This window comes from Melospiza melodia, chromosome 1 (genome assembly GCF_035770615.1).
Source record: "Melospiza melodia melodia isolate bMelMel2 chromosome 1, bMelMel2.pri, whole genome shotgun sequence".
NCBI lineage: Eukaryota > Metazoa > Chordata > Aves > Passeriformes > Passerellidae > Melospiza > Melospiza melodia.
The window spans coordinates 37,011,529-37,032,610 of NC_086194.1; the positions used below are offsets into that span (position 1 = coordinate 37,011,529).

The 21,082-nt window shown below is 39.2% G+C and overlaps 1 protein-coding gene across 7 annotated transcripts in view; it reads right to left on the minus strand.

Annotated features, from left to right (window-relative positions):
- The window catches only part of SATB1 (SATB homeobox 1), a 91,806-nt gene that overhangs the window by 2,420 nt on the left and 68,304 nt on the right, over positions 1-21,082 (minus strand). For 5 of the 7 annotated variants that reach the window (XM_063154210.1, XM_063154238.1, XM_063154228.1 and 2 more), the window contains 2 exons: positions 2,376-2,579; positions 1,789-1,884 (listed from right to left, as the gene is read on the minus strand). In XM_063154210.1, the coding sequence (XP_063010280.1) occupies positions 1,789-1,884; positions 2,376-2,579 (300 nt within the window). The remainder of the gene's footprint in view (positions 1-1,788; positions 1,885-2,375; positions 2,580-21,082) is intronic. The other 2 variants (XM_063154254.1, XM_063154247.1) reach the window with 1 other exon arrangement.

Sequence of the window (21,082 nt, forward strand, 5' to 3'; positions counted from 1 at the left end):
TCCCAACAAATAAACAGGGAATAGACCTATTTACCTGCCTCTGTGTTTGTGCTGGGGATTATTTAGTTAATATTTATAAAGCACTAAGATGCAAAGCTCTAAATAAGTTGCACTATTATTATTAGACGGGAACATGCTGCATTCCAAAAACTCAGGCAATGAAAATGAGCCAATATGCACATCAGAAGAATAAGATAAAGCAAATCATGATGTAAATAATTAACAAGAGCTTAAAATGAAGTTTTGCAAGCATGGATTCAGAAACATTCTTAAAAGGTGAGGCACTGAGCCCTAGGGATAGAAATGTTTTTCTCATCTACCACCAGAGTACAGTACACTATAAGATCATGTTTAAAATCAAAAGCAAATTTATCAGCTACTGTTTGTGTTGACAACTCTTTTGCTGCACAGCACAGGAAGCACTGGTTAGTAAGATATTTTGGATCAGCGAATTTCTTGTCATATGGTACAAACCACCAGTTATTATTAAAAAACAACCACAGCAAAACAAGCAGTAGCTATCACTGCATTTTATTTCCCTTTGAGAGTCTCCCTTCAACAAGTTTTGTCTTTTGGTAGTGGCTTCCAGGCTTCTAGTAGCAGTTCTTTGAGACCCTAAGAAGCACAAAATGCTGTACAAATGGTATAAATACTGGAGGGATTATAATTCTGTCCACTTCATAGGGGCTCTTGTGGTTGTGGAGACTTTGCACAGACATCCACAACTATTTAGAAGCCACTGCTTTAAGTGATCTTCATATTTTAAGATCTGACATGAATGCCCTGGAATCGGGGCTCCTTCCTCATCCCTGCTCAGGTCTTTGCATGTTTTATGGTCTGTGAGCAGTCCCATTCAAGGCTCCTGTCCTGAAGAGATTCAAGATTACTCCCAGTATATTAAATTCTTATAAGACTGGAAGCTTTGTATATACAGTTTGAAAACTTGTGTCTGAGCTACATATTTATGCATCTACAACAATTACCATGTAGAACAGCAGAGACAAAGCTCAGGCCCAATCTCCCAATCCTTACTCTTACAAGTCATATTAAGAGATTACAATGCAACTGCTTATGTGAATAATATTTATGAGATCAAACACACAACTTTTATCAACAAGGCAGGAAAATCTAACTAAGTGGCATAGTGGTTGAATGTTTATACTGTGCATAAGCTTCTCCTTTTATCCCCTTAAGAAGCGATTTTATTAAAAACAATGTACATTTTCAAACAAGTGCTGTTTTATTACTTAATATAGATCTTTCTCTCTCTTTTTGCTAAATCAAACAGCAAGTTTCCAGGCTTTCACAATTATTTTAGTACTTGATATCCTAAGGGATTGTCTTATTCAGTTTGCTTTATCTTTAATATACACTCGTGTTGTTTCTGGCTGCGAGATAACTCTATCCTTCCTAGCTTTGTAAATATTTTTCTGTGTAGGTAATACAAGTGATACACAGGGTCTCAGCTGAGGCTGGAAAAGCGTGGGGTAATATCTGCCCTTTAAGAAGGAGCAGTTACAAGGTTGACCTCAGGCCTTTTGTGAGAAGTGATTAAAGAGTCCCCAGCTCAGAGAGACAGCAGTCCCCACTGACAACCTGGGCTACACAGCCGAGCACAACAGCCAGCTCCGCTCCCGGCTGGCAGCACCTGTGCCAGCAAAAAAGGGTGTGTGCAGCTCCAGCTGGGGCTGCCCTGAAGCAGAGGGCAGCAGCTCTTCCAAGCCTCATGGTGTGGGTCTTGCATCCCCTCCTCTCTCTCCCTGACACGGTGCCCTTGTGCCAGCTCACCTGCGGAGCAGCACCCAGCCAAGGTCCAGCGGTCAACAGGCCTGGTAGGAAAGCGCCTCTATGCTCTCCTTTCCCAAGGGTGGTGGGAGAGGGGCTCTGAAGGAAAAACAAACAAATATTGACTCACCCCAGTCTCAAATGGGGTTAAAGTGGGATGAGAAATCCCCTTCCCTTCACTCCTAACCAGGAGGAGCTGCCACTGCTGAGGGTTCTTGCTTGGTTTTCGATCAGCAGCACAACAAGGTCCTCCCGGTCTGCTGGAAGGAAGGCCCTTGACCGGTGCTGCCTTTCGGCCCTGGTGCCTGTCCAGGCAGGCACAGCCAGCGCGGGGCCGAGCTCGCCCTGCCGCACACAGCTGCCTGTGCACTGCCACCACACACGTTAGCAAACACCAGCGAACCGCAACAACAGCTCTGGGTGGTCGCACGGTCTCCTTTGAACCGGGCTGGTGGATGGCAGCGCACTCTTATCTTGCACCGGGAGATCTGCGCTCAGCCTGACCAGGAGGGAAGAAACACTAATTTCCTTTGCTCCGTTTAAAGCTTTATTTACTTAGCGCTCTGCGGGATTGGCCAAGGTAAACTAACCTGAATCTGTTCTGCTGGCACATGGATAATGTGGGAAGGCCTGTCACCATGGTGATGAACTGCATTGCTTTCTTGTTCATAAATGGCATCGCGTTCAGGCTGAGGAAGACTGAGGAACCTTCGGATCATGGAGAGATTCTCCCAGAGGGTCCTGTTTTCTGGTGATGGATCTTCTTTCCAACGTAACAGCTCACAGAGCCACCCCTTGAAGACAAAACCAGGAAAACATTAGGTATTTTTTCATCACACTGCAAGGGGCAAAATGAGGGTGAAATGTGTACTTTAGAGGTGCTGCATTCTCTCATCCTCTCACCTGATCAAAAGGGCTTTCACTGCACAGGCTGGGCTTAAAGCAAACACCAATGCACCGAGAGGCTGCCCAGCCATTTCACAGACCCTTACCAACCATAGGCATTTTGGAAAGCATCTTCCCCTTGGTCTCACACCACAGTGCTGCTATTTGTTTGCTTGACTGGAGGGCTGCCTAACGTAAACCACAGCAGTAGAGGAACTCCCTATCATCTCTTCAAAAGACATCTATGACTAGATGCAGTCAAGCTATAATTTCTTAATTTTTGCTACAAGAAGAGGTTTCTCTGCAGGTGAACTTATTTCAAGTGATACAGAACTGTTTCCAGATTGTCCTCATAGACCCAGAAAAAAATCAGTCTCTCAGTTTTACGTACAGGATTATTAGGGGTTAGGCGGAAGGAAGATGAGCTCTAGCTTCTGATACTCCCTTTATACATTTCCCCATCAAGGACAGAAAGGTGCCTATGAGTCTTTGGGGTACATAATATGAAGTCAGCTACATAATCCCCTGCAAGAACTGAAGCAGTTGCTAGTTTGTTTCTGAAAGAGACACAGGAGTTTATCACAAAAATTTAATGTTTCTTTACATCTTCTTAAAATTTAATTGAGGATTTTTTTCTCAACTGTGCACTGGTAGTTCTAAAAGAGGAATGCAAACCCTCTAGCTAGGACAGTGTACATCAGCAGAAATTTTCTAGTATATTAAAATTTAGGAACAAAATATTACATGTATAAAACATGCATATTTCCTTTATTTTAGCTTCAAGGATCTGTTTTCAAAAATAGGTCCATGCAGCTTTATTTCTTAATGGTGTAGGAAAGATAATGTGACATTTTATTGAAACAACAAATAATATAAATGTACAGAAGCTTTTAGGTCCTTTTTATACATACCAGTAGTGGATTAATGGTTTATCCAGAATGGTTTACTAACACATACAATAGACTCATAGATATGATATAGATATGTATTTTCTTGAAGATACTCATATCTTTAGCTAATAGTTAATAAATGCAGTGTAAAAATATTCCCACAACAGGAAGACTCAAAGTAAACAAATAATGTTAATGCATTCATATTGTATATGAAAATATTTAGTGAGGTGTGTATAAAAATTGGAAGTATATTTGCTTGGATATAAGTGAAAAACTGAACAAATGACACAGAAGAAAATGCCCCCAAGAAACTATCAAAATGACAAATGTTATAGAGATGGTGGTAGCAGAGCTGAAAAAGCAAAAATTTAAATGGGGCCAAAATCTGCCAGGTGCTCATGAGGTGTGCGAGGGAAGGAGCAGAGACAGGGGAGAGCAGAGGCAGCAAAGGGCTCCCTTACACCCTAGGGATGCAGCACACCCCATTCCTTGACTAAGTGGGGATGCTGGGTATTGCCCCAGGGTTTAGCAAGACGACTGGGAAATGTGGCCAAATGCCTTCACACAGAGCACAGCCACAGCCTGTCCTGGCTGGAATTGTATGGCATGTTTTCAAAACAGTAGCAAGGGTCTCTGGAATCTCACTGGAATGTATTAGCAAGGCGAGCTCTCCCTGCCCCTAACAAAAACAGCATGTTGCTCGTGGCTCTCTGCTCACCTTGCATCCACGGGGATACTGAGTGCTGGGTTATGCTCAGCAGCAGTATTCCTTTATTGCAGTAAGTTAAAAGCGGTGCACTCAGAAAGCAGAGGCAGCTTCTTGGGGACGGAGGAGAGATCATGATGAAGATAAACCAATCTTAATCTTTTAACAGAAGAGCAGTTACAAAATTCTAAATTAAGGAACCCCAAAGCCACAAAACATCCCATGCCAAAGAGTAAACACTGTCCTTTGGCTGTCTGGAATCTGTGCTGCTTTACACTGAAACTGTTGGCTTTCTCTCTAAAGTGGTGAAACAAAGAGCAGAGCTGTCTATCATGACAGTTTGGTGGAATTAAAAAAAAAAAAAGACAACCCATCTCCACCTATGACACCTCTCCAAGGCATACACACAGGCTGGAAAAGAAGTGCACCATGCATTTAGAAGCTGCAGATGTTTTGTCTGCTGACCACGGGAATCACAGGGTTTGTTTTTCTTAAAAATGCAGTAGAAACCCTTTATAATTAAAAAATATCCAGTAGAAAAAATAATTCCTAGGCAATAACATTTTCTGTTGATGAAACAGATTTCACAACAGTTTTTGATAACTAATGAAAACCTTCTGTCCTTACTGTCTTTTCTGTTTCTGTATTTACTAGGTCAGACCTTATTTTTATTAACTACTGATAGCTAACATTGTATTTCCAACAGTTTTCTCTCAATTTTTGCACTGAAATAATACTTCTAATGCCTTATCTAAAATTACTTGATGAATTGTAACCTGAAACATGTCTCTGCTAGCCTTTCAGGGATTTTGAGATAATGAAGACAGATACTTCTGACAGGGTACACAGAAAAGATTACTGTTCTACCAAAATGTCTCTATTCCACTTGGCACATTTTTAAAGAAGTAGACGCACTCTGATGAAACATTTGATGGAAAACATGGAAACAAACAACTGAATTCTTTTACAATTGCAAGGATCAAAAAAAAATGTTTGGTCTTTATGGTTTATTTCTGCAAATTTATGAAAGCTGATCTCACCAATGTTCTCAGATGAGATAGTGGATGGACAGCAAGAGAGGCTATAGGGGCTGAGTTTGTTAAGAGAGTATGAACTTTATCCCAATATGCTTCCTTTTGGTTCAAGACAAATAATTAAAGATAGAAGTATTTAATTTAGTTTCCGGTTCAGAATTCTGTACATGAAATAAAGCTCATTCATAAAAGTCACCTACATGAGAAAGTACGAAATTTTTTTTACAAAATTTTGGAAAAAATTAATCCAGACTTTTCTAATGGTTAATTTAAGTTCTGTAAAATTTATAAGTTTTGTTTCCATTTGATCTAAAAAAGGTATGAAGTGCTGCAGATAATGCAGCTGAACTTAAAAGTGAATGTAACAGGGCTGGTTTTTCTCCTTTAATACTTTTTAAAGTCTAGAGCAATTTCTGCCTACTTTCCTTTTTTTCTTGTCTTTATAGTTTTACAGGAAGTGGAAATGACCACAAAATAATAAGGAAATATTTATAAATCAGATAAGATCACAACCAGTTTATACAGCATAAAAAGTACATTGTTAAGAAAACAGCATTAAAATAATGAAGTTGATGCATTTATGCAGAAAGGCAAACCCCCCAAAAACTCTGCAATGACATTGGGAACAACCTTGATTTTAAAACAGAGTAAATTTGCCAGGCAACATTACACTGAATATAAAGAGAGTACAAAGCAAAATATAAACATTAGCCACATGTAAATATGTTTGGAGAACTTTCAGGATGTTACTACTTTTCAAACTGACAAAGTTTAATTTGACACCTTCTGTTCTAAAACCTTTGTTTCTATTCAAAATCACGCCTTTAGCTGCTATCAATCACTATGCTCTCCCTATTACTTAAAATACTGGCATGGGCCCTGGATAAGCTGAAAATGCCATGCAGATGAATTCTGAGATAATATGTTCAAACCTGTTATATACAACACAAATCCTGTAAAGTTATGTATTGTAAACCTACATTTATTGGGAACTAAAAGTCTTAAATCCATCTGCTACAAAGAAAATACTGTTATGCACTTTCAAGTAACCAAGTACCATCTGCAAAGGTCTTGCTACAGTAAGCAAGAAAATGGTGAAAAAAAAAAAGATGCTAAACCTAAGATATTTAAAATAAATAAGAGTCTTCTGTCTGGTTTTCTGATAGGGATTTAGTAAAGAAACACAAGACATTAGAGGAAAAAAAACCTGTGAAAGCCGAACTGCCAAACTATTGCAGGAAAAGCGCAAAGAGGATAACTGCCAAAACTTAGGCTCTGCAATACCCATGAGCATGCTTATTTTAAAGAAACCATCTACGCATTTTATCCATATATCCAAATTCTATTCTTTTCAGTTAGACCTCTGCTGTGCTTAAATAAAATCTGCTCTTTCACACAGAGTTTCTAATAAAATATTCTTCCATTCTTTATTATTGAAAGGAAAAAGAAATCTATACATAAGGTGTAAATATCTAGCCTAATTACATCAACTAAGGATAGCATTGCAATAATGAAGAATGTTCTTTGGCCAAAGCCTTCCAGATCAGCAACAAACACGTCTAGTCTGAAAAGGGAAGACTACAAGGTGAAGCAATTGAACTTGTTTGGTTAATTTGTTAAATTGATAATAATTTGCCAAATGATGAATATTTCTTACAGAATAACAATGACTTAAGCATTTCTTAGAAAGGCTTTAGCTTAAATCGAGAAAGGGAAAACATTTTAGAGGATCAATGCTAAGACATGCTCAGGTTTTTTTGGTTATAGTATATTTAAGATTATTTTGTATCATTCTCTGGGGCATGTAGTATAATAAAAATATATGGTGCTAAAAGAAATCAATCTAAATAGGGAGGTATTTGATACCAACATTTTAGCAGAAAGTGTGAATTGCATTTCAGCATCTACCGTGAACAAAGACTAAATACATAATCCATTAAACAGTACTTCTAACTAAAAAAAAATTGAGTATTGTAGACTAAACTAAAGTAGGCATTTTGAATGAGCACATTTTCAGCAACTAACTAGAAAGCTAGCAATTTATCATTCAACAAATAATTTTCTACTTTTAAAAGAATCCGTAAGTGTTACTTATGCTAATGAAGACTGTTTTTAATCTGCCCACAAACATGCTAATAGAGGGCAATTTTTATTATTTACAATGCTGAAGGCACTCCAGTTTATAGAACGCAGATATGAAATTACACTTGGTAAAATGGGCTCTTAATTGTCTGAGCAATCCAAATCCTTCACCTTTAACAGGAAAGCTTATAGACAAAACAAAGGAAAAGAACTCAGGGACTAAACTTTAAATATTGACTTTTTCCCCTTCAAAAGCCATCCAACTTGCTTTACAATCTCATTATTGTTCCAAACGGCTGCACTCATCTTAGATACTTCTATTTCTTTACTCAACAGACTCCTCATGTACAAGGGAAGAAAAAGGGTCAACACAACCACTACCATTTTTGCATATAGTATCAGTCTTTAGTATTAAACTTGTAAGCTGCACATTGCACAGAAAGGTTGCTTTTGGAAAAGTCATAATACTTTGAGTGAGATACATAATGGTAGCAAAGGAGTACTGAAAGCATTTTAAATTATTTACTAGGTTAAAAGGGTGAAATGGTACTTTAAATACATCAAATTTCATCATCTGGGCCATTTTTTGGTGGCAAAGTGGTATTGATCTTTCCAAATGCTTAAAATTAACTATTTCCAGAAGGTCATTATTTGATTAAAGGCATTAAAGTTGAGGGCAAGAAATGATGCACTTTGTCTTCTTTCCCATTCAAATAATAGTGTAATTTAATCAGAACTATCCCTTCATGTCCTGTAATAAAAATGTTTGTCTTAAGATATTGTTCTTTACCTAATATATTAACCTTTAAATGTTACGAAGTTCTTAAGAATAATCTCTGCTTAGAGAAGATTCTTTCATAATGCAATGAAAGGATCTCCAGCATTTAAATTGATAAGGCCAAATTTCCCCTACACATTGATTGGAAAATGCATTAAACCCTTCAACTGAGATTTCTCACAGTGTTGAACAGAATCAAAAATTCAGGGAGTTCTGAATCAGTAAACTCATGCATATGGCATTGAGAAGCAAAAATAAGCAAATGTCAATTCAGCACAAACAAATATGACCAATAAATAACAATGGACACTGCTTATTTTCTCTGTGAAATGCTGTTTGTGCTATATTTACATTATCTGAAAAAACAGAACAGGGAAAACAGGGAACACCCACTGCAGGGTAAGAACAGAGCATTTAATTCAAAATTCATTTTCATGCTAAGATCCCTTAAATCTGACTTCTTTCTGTATGAAATACCTGTGGGTTCAGACGTGGGAACAAGCCTACATGACAAGAGCAGTCCTTTTTACCCTTAGATGTTATTCCGGAATTTCCTGCTGCAGGAAAATTTGTTCTGACTGCAGGTTTATCTTTCCTAAAATACATAAAGTGCCCCAGCTAGCTCCTATGCAAAGCTAAATAGACTTAAGTGCTTCACAGAAGAACCGAAGTCTATTAAAAGAAAAGCCACTGGGTATTTTTATAAAGAACTGGGAAAACTAATAACCTACCAGAGTTAGCAATTTTTGATACTGACCAAAACATTTGTTAGAGTTCATTTTAACTAACTTTTCGGGAAATTTTAAGCACTGATTTCCTTCTGTGAGGCATATAGTTTTGACTAATTTTAAAAACGACAGTGAATATTCAATACTTTGGGATTTTCCTATTTTTCTAACAAAATTGTGCATCTTGAACTTAGGAAGCAAAAGTTCATTTTCAGCTGGTTACAGAAGATGAGTAGAGATACCAGAATATGAATTCTCTTCTTGGTATGTGGCCTAAAGTGATAATAAACGTACCCAGAACAATGGTTGCACCAGTATTTTATTTACGCTAATCAGCCTTAAATTCCAGGCTTTGCCTTTGAGCATTGTCCTAAATCAGAGAAAGTTTGAAACCTGAATCTGTTCTTTATCTCCAGATATTCCTGGTTCATCTATTTTACTGGCTTTCATTACTAGAATGTTGAAAAGGGAAGCCAGATGTGGATTTTAAGTAAATCTCTATCTGCCATCATCATAGATGAGATTTGAAACTGAAAACCCCACAACCTCATACAGCTTTTCAGAAGAAAGGTAAACTTCACTGGCAGAAAAAAACTTCCTTTGAAAAATACTGAGACAGATTATGCCATTCCTTAACTTTCTTATCCAGCCTATTATTCAGCTACACCATCTGTCTGCATGGTACCTCCACCTTTTGTCTGTGTGGTTAAAAACAAATGACCAAATACCTAGCAGTGGTACAAAAATTTTCAGTGAAGTTTTAGGGGAAAAGGTTTCCTAGTGTCTCTTCATCCCTCTGCATTTTCCTCTCCCTAGCTGCAGCATTTCAAAGTTAAATACATATTTCTATTCTTGTAAACATCCAAACAAATAAATAGGAAAGGAAAACTTGCTAAAGCAACCTTTAAAAATCAATGACAAGCATCCAACAAGTACAGAAGCAAAATGACGCGGAGAGCTGTTGCGCTGCTCCCACAGCCCTGTCTGTCTTACCACACCTCTGTTTCTACACAGAGCCATGGTGAGTGGCCAAAGGTCAGTGCTTGCAAAAAACTACCTAGATTAAGGTCTGAGGCTGTATCAAAACTGGCCCGTGCATCCCCTGTGCATGAGCGCGGCAGACACCACCAGTTCATGGACAGAAAAAACCTGACCTGTAACTCTAAACCTGACTGAACACATAAGTATCGTTACTTTTTAGTTGAGTACTGAGGAAATTCAATAATCTAAATGAAGAGCTTCTCCCAAGCTTGGCTTCTTTGCTCTCAGCTTCCTTCACCTTTTCTTTCCCCTGTTCAAAAGTATCTTTTTTACAGCATTGCCTTCAACTACCTAGCAATGATAGATATGTACAAGCCCTCATCAAAACCACAATGTATATAACTTTGAAAATCTTATATAAAATGCAACTACAGTCATATGCAAAAAGAGAAAAAAGTAATAGATGCAAATATAATGGGTACAGCTTTACTCTGCCTTTCTGTCCTCCAGATCCTTCCTCTTTCACACACACCTGAGTCAATTGGCATTGTAACTGTGAGAGAACATCTGACAAAAATGGACTTAACAATAATAAAAATAACACAGAAAGAAAAAACACCTGCTAATTATTAAATAAGCCAGTCTTAGTCTGGTACATTGCTTTTTATGGTACAGTCATATAAAATGGGTCAATGGGTTTCACAGAGGGTGACTGATAATATTTATCAGCCCTTTATCTTTTATTTAAGCAGAAAGAAGTACTGATCTCACTGCAATATCAATGTGTCCCCTGAAAGTAGATACAACCCTAAATTCAACCACGACCCTTAACAGCCCACATTTATTTTTTCTTAAACATGCAATCAATTTTGTATGGCAGCTACATCTACAGTTTAGTTAGAAAAGAGTCTTTAATAGAAAGCGCCTGGCAATTTAAAAAATCTTTTTTACTACTATCAATTTACAGTGAACAGCAAATGTTTATTATTACATTGCTTAAAGAGATTTAACATTTGCTTTGGGGGAAAAGACCTCCAGTAAAAGAGCCATTGGGACAAGTGTCACTTTTGTAATTACTTATATGTTAACCCATCATGTTGTTATATATATTTTTTAAAAAATATTATAATTTCCCAGATGGAGCAATTTAATTTCATGGCTTCTTGTCACATGTTTTTTTCTTTCCAGAATTCATTTTGGATCAGGGGAAGATCTACCACACATTGAAGAATCACAGGCTCACAGATATTTGGACTTCATTGTAAATGCAGTTCAGCTGACAAGATATTCCAACAAGTGACATCATTCCAAAACATACACAGCTCAAATCCACTCTCAGACATCCCTTCAAATTTTCACAGCCTAACTAAAAGCTTTCATATAGACTTGAATTAGACATTTAAATATCCTGAGAAAATGTCTCATCTCTTGCAGTTAAGCTGGATTCTGTGGCTCTCAGTTTCACAGTGAAGAACACTTAATGCCTCGATAAAGCCAAGGGTGAGGGGAGTCTTACGAAAATTGAAAAGAAACTTTTCTCTGAGTTTCCTCCAGATTTTGTTAACCACAGAAACAGTCAGAAAATTAATAATGTTCATTATCTCAAAGCAGTTAAAAAAAAAATCTTTAAAATCCACACCTGTGAGAGTTCGATGCCTCCCAGCAAATGAGACAGGAGCAGCCAGAAGCACGTATCTCGCCCATGGAAAAAGAAAGGCAGTGAAATCCTCAGAAAGCTAAAATACCCTTATTCGGAGCACAATTGCTTGCGGCAGAAACTTAAAATAATAGGAAAGCTGGATCAAAAGGGAAGCTGGAGAGATCAGGTTTCTCTCTCCTGGGTGGGAACCAACACAAGAGTGCTTCCAGGTAGTTTGCTGTCAGGATGAGGTCAAGAACAGCCACGAGGGAAAAGTTCCTAGAAAGAGCAGCTCTTAGTGTTACAATTTTCCTAACTGGCCAAGAAGAGTGCCAGCCCAGCTGAGTCCCAGTCCCAGCTGTGTTTCCAGACAGCAGTTTCAGCAGTACCTTGTGCCCTCAAGTCAGAGACTGCATGTGTCTTCCTGCCCTGAGCCCTCCCATCCTGTTCCTCAGGTGAAAAACATCAATCCTTTTAGACTCTCTCTTTATATAAAATAAGAGTAGCAAATGATTTACTGGAAGTGAAGCAAACTGGCTCCCTCAAAGCAAAAAATATAAAGAAACTAATTCAAGCCTTTCATAGTTCTTTGGTTTTTTTTTTAATAACTGGTCTTATAAAGAGTGGAAACTTCCTGTATCAGTAGAGCTTTCCCTTGCATGCTATAGGTACTAAAGATGACAGACTCAGCAAAATAACCAGTCATGTGAATAAACCCAAGATGTTAACTGATATGTGTGCTATTCTTGATAAGTTGGGGTCCAAAACTTCAGGGAATTCTGCTAAGGACTTCTCAGTCCAAACATCTTTGCTTTACACAGATTCTGAAAACTATATTTACATGCTTCTAAAATTCCATCCTGAAGTAAGGGAACATAACACTGCACAGGAATAAAAATGAGATGCCCCCCGAATAACAATGTGCTTTCAGACAGAATCTGGCAGATTTGAAATTAGATAAATATTTGCAAATTGGAAACTTCCCCACTTAGTTAGCTGCATGCCTGCTCTAGCCTATTCAATAGATGCCAACAACTTGGGCTAACACACAACCAAAAATCTGAAGTTTGACTTAGAGGTTAAATTTGAAGAAAATAAAAAAAATGGATGCTATAAGAAATTATTAGGAACAGCAAAATAAAAATTTATCTGGAACAAAATATCATCTCCTTTCTCACCTTGCACCTAGAAATCCTGCAACATTCTTTCAGGTGTAATGTGTTTTGAATTACACAGCTTAGGGGAGAAAACAGACATCTGTTATTTCTTATTCCTGCCTTTGCCCAGCAGCCCTTCACCTGATTTGTAATTGGTCACTCCTGTAAGAAATTACTTCTCAGACTGTTACTGTATATTTGTGCTTGCACAAGATGCCTTTATTCGTTGCAGTTACATATTTAGCAGCTCGGTTTTTCAGCAGGAATTCTAGCCTGTCATTTCCTGTTTAGTTACGGGTTGAGCTCGCTTTTGTTTTCCGCGCTGTTTACTTGGTACCCTGCTTCCCCCACAGCCGGGAACCACAGGCTGCTCGCTGACTCCTCAGCCTCCTCCTCGCCTCTGCCACCACAGCTTTGTTTGCTTTTATGCCCCTTGTTAACTCTCATACAGCTCACTCAAACTTTCACCCTTTTTATTAATAGTTAAAACACTGATATACTCAATCTTCAAAAACCTCCTGAATCAGTGATCTGCTCACAGAAGGCACAAGAGAAATCAAGAGAATGGTTCTTTTCCTGGCTAAACCTGCGTCACCATGCAGAGAATGGGAACAATGCTTCACCCTAAAAGCCAGCAGTGCTGGTGACCAGTCCAGCAAAGGCCAAAGGCATGGAGTGCCCACACGGTGCCCCACACACAAAGGAATACGTGTACAAAATCATGGTATGTGGGAGGATGTGCCTAGGGTGGGATTCCAGCAGGCAGGGGACAGGGGTAGGACAGGATAAAGAGGTAGATGGAGCAAGAGTGGGTGATGAGGGTGTTTAAGGGACAAGAAGGGGTGGGAAAAGTCCAAGGAGAACTAAGAGAAGAGCCATACTGAGAGGAATAAGAGAAGATGATGAGATAAAATCAAAACAGAAGGTGAGGGTATAGAATGCAGGAAGAGAGATTAAGAAAATCCATCCTGCCAGAAACAGCACCTCTTGTCAGGCAGACAGCAGGTGCTGCCTGGGGAAGAGCTGATTCACACATCTGGAGTGTAGGAACCAGAACACCTCTACCTAAGAGAGAAAAACTAAAAATAAAAGACTCAGAGGAGGTGGCAGAGGGTGCCATACTTTCTTCTTTTGGCAATCCAGTGCTTTCCGACTGCATGATATTTTTTGAACAGCTTTCTAGAGAAATGAGTGCTGTATTTCCAGATCTTTGCAAGAATCTTGACAGTTCATTTCAACATTGCCTCGTCCAATATGAGCCCTTCCTGTCCTCCTCTTCATCTTACTTCAGACTTATTTTTCTGACATCTGCACCCACAGCACTTCCAGGGATTTGGCTGCTCCTCCAGAATAAGATTTTCACTCTTTTTGGGGCCTGCATGGATCCTGGGGGAGTCACTAATGGAGACGGCACTGCCATGCAGTGTGGGACACTGATGGCACACCTGCACAGACCAACTCAGCTCTGGGAAACCAGTAATGCAGTCAGAAATGCAGCCAGCAGCTGCTGCCCAACTGGTACAAGCATGAGCCCTGCAGCAGCCAGGGGGGCCATCTACATAGCCAAATTTTCTGCTACAAACTGCATCTTCAGTGGCTTTCAAAAGCTGTCCTGTTCGCTTTCTTGTGACTGACTTCAAACACTGAGTCGTAGCTCCCTGGCTTTTGTACTTTCAATATTGCCACTGCATCAGAAATCACTGCCAATGGATAAAACAACCTCTTAGTAAAGCTACTTTTTTTTTTTTTTTAACCTCCCCTGGGAGCCTTATTACAGATTAGATTTGATGAATTTCTATCCCATGTACTGCTCCACTCCTCCCGCCTGACAATACCTGGAACAGCTTTCGGAGAATCTGCTTAGTTCCATTCTGCACACTTACATTTTTTTTTCCTTGCTGCAAAATTTGTTTTAGACTCTTATAATTAAAACTTTCTATCAAAATAGCATAGATTTTTTTCTCTGTGTAGGAAAACTAGCCAACTGTGATCTACTAAAGAATAGATAGTTTAAAAAACACTACCTTACCAAGTACTGATGGCTGTTTAATTAGGGAAGGCTGAACAATTTACCTGAAAAAATGAATTTGTGAAAGAAAGCAAAACAATTTACAGAAATTTCTAGTCTGCTAAAAAGTGTTTTCATAAGGTAATATTTAATTTTTCATTATCTGTTTTCAAAAGAAATATGGGAATATTTTGATAAAAATACTGATCAATTTTCCATTTCCAAAAATTTCTAAAGACTTTAGGGATTCCTTTTTAAAAATAATCTTTTCCCCAAAGGAAGAGGTACAGGGAAGGGTTAGCAAGGAGACAAAATCCATGTTGAAAAACTTTGGCAGAAAATTTTATTTCTTCTAAATTTAGGTAGCAGTGAAGACTACATTTTTTGGTTAGAAGCTCTTCTTAAAGTGAGGTGTTTGCTGACATGTTATTTTGAAAACCAGCACAGTAGGATGACTTCTTTAATAAATGGGCATAAACCCCAGAGATTAGAAAGTCTCAGAGTGAGTGACAAACCCCTGTGCGGTATCTGATTTCTTTGCCAAAACAGGGAAGGTTTTTAATAAAGGTCAAAGAGAAATAATCTCCAAAGACAGCAGTGTCTCTTTCCCCTGTATGTTTACTCTTTTATTTCACCCCTTTACAGCTAAAGGCAGACCTTAACACACACACGCACACACAAAAGGAAACAACAACCAAAGAGAAGGGGAAAAAAAAAAAAAAAGCCTGAAATTTTAGTTACACCACATGTGGTTTTCATTTGTGAAAAATGAACAAGCTGTTTGTGGTTAAACTGTCTAATCTGCTGTTATCAATCTAGCACTGCATTCAAGATTTACAGGATACATCAGCTTCTGTGCCACATTAGCTGTAAAAGGGAGAGGGGGTGGGAGGAAAAAGGAGGAGGAGAGAGTTTATCCTGAGGAATAATATTTCCAATGCAGCCACACTCACACTACATCTGGTTGTGCTGGTAGCGGCAGTTAAATTGAAATATTTCACAGCGTGTGTCAGAAACATGCAGAATGGTAATTATGACAGATCTGATTAAGCCTGAGTGCCACTAGCTCCCTGGCCAGCTCCGGTTGTGCAGGTGTGACCTTGTGCGTGCCTGCGTGTGTAAATAAAATTAATTACAAGCGAGAGGGCGAAGGCTTCGGTGACATCACAAAGCGGAGAAACTCCCAAGGGGGAGACCTAATGGAATATTTTCCCTCAGTCTAATAATACAGTTCATATTGACTTGAGGTAATTAGTGGGATCATTAAAGCAGTTTTCCCGGCGTATTTGGCTGCCTGATCAGATTAGTGAAAATGTTCTTCAGAACAAGCCCTGTGTGGTCTGCCAGAGAAGGAGGAAATAAAAAGCAACAAAGCATATTTTGGAATGATAAGCAGCGCTGGACTTTTTTCACAGCATTTTGCAGGGCCAGTCCTGGGAGCCTGGGTGCCTGACTCTCCTGACCAGTTCAATCTTTCATCCCAGGTGCATATGCTCCTGCTGCACGTCACCCGAGACTTTTAAATTTTTGTTCTGCTATACTTCAAAACTATGCCATCCCTATCCCTCAGTGCTTAAAAAATCAGATAAAAGGCTTGAGGGATCACAAGCCCTAGAAGAAATACATGAAGATAACTGGGGGAAGGAAGAAGAATAAATATGTGATCAGATCCTCCCCACCTCTCCCCAGAAGTCTAACAGAAGACTGAAGGACTGGTTTGAGGATCATTAATGTTTTCATTTCCTTACAAGCTTACCCCAGCAGAAGAAAAAGGGGGAAAAAAAGCAAGAAGTTTAACTATGATATAAAGTCTTGCACAGTAACAGAACACAGAGCCCTAATCAAGAAATGGACCATTTGTTTAAAAACAGTCTATTGAGCATGCTCTACCTTGCAAATGGAATATGCCAAGCTCTGTCACAGATGGCAAGCTTTGACAGTTCCCATCCGTAGCGTCGATACTCGACAGTTCAGCACAAGATCAGTGACATTCTGTCTCATTAGAGCCACGCTAATTATCACAGCTAGTTTCAGGGGAAACCATGTGTTGCAATGGTCAATTTGAAGGAGTCTGTGCATCAACAAACTGGTAATAAGGATCAGACACCTTATTATATGACAGCATGCTGCCTATGATCTGATTTACTGAATCAGAGGTACTGAGGCAACACTGAAGCCTGATGGGTTATGGAATCGCGTGTACACAATGAGTAGCTGAAATATGCTTTAAAAATAAAAGGGAGCTATATAAAAACAATACAAATAAAAAATTTAAAATGGTGAAGTTACAATACAGAGTTTTTTCATTTGACATTAAGACATGCAGAGATGTTAGAGATCTTGTCAGCCAGTTTTATCTTTAATCAAATCATATAAGATAAATAATTCAAAATGAAAACTGTAAAATTATGGATTATGCTAAATTATAATTCATTCCATACTCTGATTTTTCAGTTTCAATAACATGTACCAAACATTCCTTATGTTGTGCCGTCTTGATGCTTTAACATAATTTTATATTTTGTAAAGAGCTTTCTCTTCTTGGCTCTCTTTTTCCATTTGTACATTTAATGACTTTAACTTGTACTTCTCCTAGCTTCTCTCACTCATTTATGCTCTTTCCACCAGACAAAATCCATCCAACCAAAACCCCCCACTCTGCTGTTCCTGGACACCTGCAGGCCACATCCTGCCAGGCACTCAGCGGTCCCAGCGCCTCCCGGGGACGCGCCACAGGCTGCGGCCGTGAGAGCGTTAAGCATTAACTCCCAAGCAGAGCAGAGCAGGGCAGGTGTGCACTGTATCCCTCCAGGGAAGCTCTCCTCAGGGCTCAAATATACTCCATCTCCTGAAGCCCCTACCAGTCCTTTAAACGGCAGCATTTGAACAGCTCCTGCTGCCACCCGTCTGGCTGGGAACCTCCAGCCTCAGCTGATTTGACCCCTCGTGTAAAGCAGGCTCAGGAAGTACTCTTTGTCATCAGTGTGTCAACAAATCTAGCCTTTGCCTAACGTGTTGAAAGGGATACCTGGCTCCAAGGTGACGTGGGCAATTACATGCTGATGTGAACCACCTTGAAGATTTTAAAGTGGTTTCTCTTCAGTGCATCTTTGTTGATTCATGAAGCTGCCGTCTATTCTTTATTAGGGGGAACCCAAGGCTCACTGAAGTCTAGCCACTCCACCAAAGCCATACCAAAAAAGTGGGATATAGTCAGGATCAATGCCAGCCTTTTCTTGGGTCTCCCACGGTCAAGAGATATGAGAGTCAGCTAAACTCAATTTTTCTACTCCCTTTCTGAGAAGTATTTTTTTTAAAAAAACTATGGAAATTTCCTGAGATTTTAACCTTTATTTCTGAGAGGAGATATTGTAAGAGGACTAGGACATGGGGCAGAGGAAGGACATGGAACATTCATTTTTTTCCCCTACCAGAAACCTGAAAATCCTTTTTCCTCTGACCTGGGCAAGACAGAACACACTATGACTCTGTAACTCGATATTTTGTGAAAGAAACAAATCAGCTCTATCTGCCAAGTTTCACAGTTTCACTGAATGACATGCCGCTTTATGGGGCAATTCTTGATCGCATGCAAAAGCCCATCTTGCTTTCTCAGTTCACACTCTTCCTCTTGCATCCCTGCCGACACCCGATCCCACCCGACTCCTGCTGCTCATGGCACCTCTTCAACTGCCAGAGCAATCACCCCCAGGCAACGAGGGGGGAGGAAAACAACATTAAAAAATTATAAAAAATAGATGTTGTTGTGTGTTTTTGCAGCTAATGTTTTCTAACTACTGTATCTCGCCTTTGCACCGGGGTGAGGGGTTTATTTCCAGGTGGACCTGTGAAACAACAGACCTCAGAGTACATTGTGTTTCCACCTCGCGTCTCCCTGTGCAGCATCCCCCCCTGCTCCACAGAGAATCCATTGTACACTGAGGTTGGGGGGGAGGGAGGGTGGGGGGGAAGGAGGTTTTTAAGCCAAGATTTAAACCCAGGAAGTGACTCAGCTGCTCTGAGGGAGACAAAGGCAGGAGAGAACTTGACTGAGAGCAGGGTGATGGGCAAAGGACTGAGCCCCCTCCTGCCGTGCAGGTTGCACCCCTCTGGGCAGCCTGAGGTGCAGTGCCCTGAGGAAACACCTTTGGAAATAAATTTCAAGATCCCCTCCTAAAGCCACATTGTTACCAGAGGGTTACTCTTGGTGATAAAAAGGTTTCTTTTCCTCCAGCTGGAAAATAGTTGAATAGATTGTTCTATATCTGCGGTAATGGCATGTTACATCTCTGTGCCAGATCCACAATACCGTGCTTGTTCAGTGTGGGAAGCTGTTTAAAAATGACTTTCCTATTAGAGTATATAGCTTAGTCTCTAGATGGAAAAAGCCAGATCAAAGATATAGCATTTATAAAACTGCTGGTTAAAAAGATAAAAGTGAGATAACAGACATCAATTTTTCACTATAAATCTCTAGGTTTACTACAACATTAAAATTTCCAGTAAAAGCAGGGTTTTATATACCTGAACTCTAATGGCCTATTCTGAAAATATTTATGTCAGGAAAAGCATGGTATTTGCATGCCAAAAGCATTTTTAGTGCCAATGTTTAGCATTCCCTTCCCATTTAACTCCTTCCCATCTACTCATGAGTGCTTGATGCTCTGCCTAGTGCCTACCCATAGGATCTCCTATGCAGCCTCCTGGAAGAGAACACTCCCGATGCATACAAAGGCAAAAAGTCAACCCCTTCTAATTAAATAGCCATTGTATAAAATACTTGCCGGATGGCTCAGGATGGAGTCTCTAGCATGTTCTGAAAACCATGATTTTACCTCCACACTTTGTATGTGAAACTGCTACTAACCAAAGCGAAAGACAGGGACGGAAGAACAGGAAACTGGGCAACACAACACGACAGCTCAGAAGTAACAGGTCAGAACTACATCATTAAATGAGGTTTTTAAAGGTATGGTGGTACTCCATTAGAATTATTTTAAAATCTAAGCATGATTCTGTGAGAACCAAGAGTCTCACCCTCCACATACAGGTATTTTCATTTGGTGAGAAGGGAGGGCATTCAGCACCTCTGGGGCCATAAAGAGCAAGGATTACAGGACTGACTGCAAAAGAGTATTGATTTCACCCATTTATTTCACTAGAAATTAAACTTCTTTAGGTAAAAAAAGCAGGCTAGTGGCCTGAAACTGTAGTGCACGGGACTCTCAGAGGTATGGAGCTTGATATTACTGCAGTTTTTGCAAACTGTAATTTCCTAAATTTAAGAAAACTTTAGCAATTTAACCTGATTTTCAGCAAAGTATTGCTTTCTTCCCTGCTTCATACTAGCATATGCAAGCCACAGCTTTGCAGGATAAGCCATGACATAAATCTAACTTCTCAAAACATAGCAAACATACAGAAATGCTACAAGTCTCTACCTGCCTTATCTCTCAGGGCTCTTAAGTATGGGGGTTTTGTTTGCTTGTTTATCTGTTTTTATGGAATAAAATTAGATTTCAGCATCTGTCACCATCAAGACAAACTCATCCCTGGCTCCCACATGAGAACATCGTAACCACTGCAGAGTTACTGAACCATGATACCTTAATGATCATTATACAAATCAACTGGTTTTTTTCTTTCTTTTTTTTTTTTAATAACAAAATTAAGAATGTGCTTCCTTAAGTAGTTGAATCAGACTTTCAGGCTACAAATTTAATAAAAACCCAATATGATGAAATTGTAAAACTAATGTACGCCACAAAATTTTACGTGTGGATTCTTTTAATTTAGAGTTATTCAGGTGTGCTGATTAAATTTTAGCAAATAATACTGTTGGCATTGCCACTCTGCCATTAAGAATCAACAACCTGCAAGAAGAGACAAAACACTTGGTAAACCTTTCTGTCTTCCTTTTGTGTGCATTTTTGCAAAGCTTTCTTTTCAACATAATCTAACAAAAAACCCATGCAGGCCTATTAGAAAGACAACCTACAATAAAACCACAAGATTTTAAACACGGACATTACGTGCTTTGCCAATTAAAGTTCTAAAACCCTCCAAAGATACGATGTATTCCAGGAATTTGAATATAATATCTTCCTTAGTTCCTCAGTATAATCATATTAACTTTTGAAGTATGTATTTCGAATTTAACAGATTTTTAAATTATTCTGTAGATAATATATCAATCCTTAAAAACATAGAAACTTCAAAAATATACTGAATGTATGCATTCCTGTATGGGAAAAGCATTCAACAATGGAAGGAATGTCCTAGCTGTGTCCCCCAAACTCATATACCAGATAGGCCCTTTCCTTTGGGAACACTAACAAGCTGCCAGCAAAGTGCACCATGAAACTTCAAGCAGGCAAATCATCTCCCACCTGAGTCAGAAAATGAA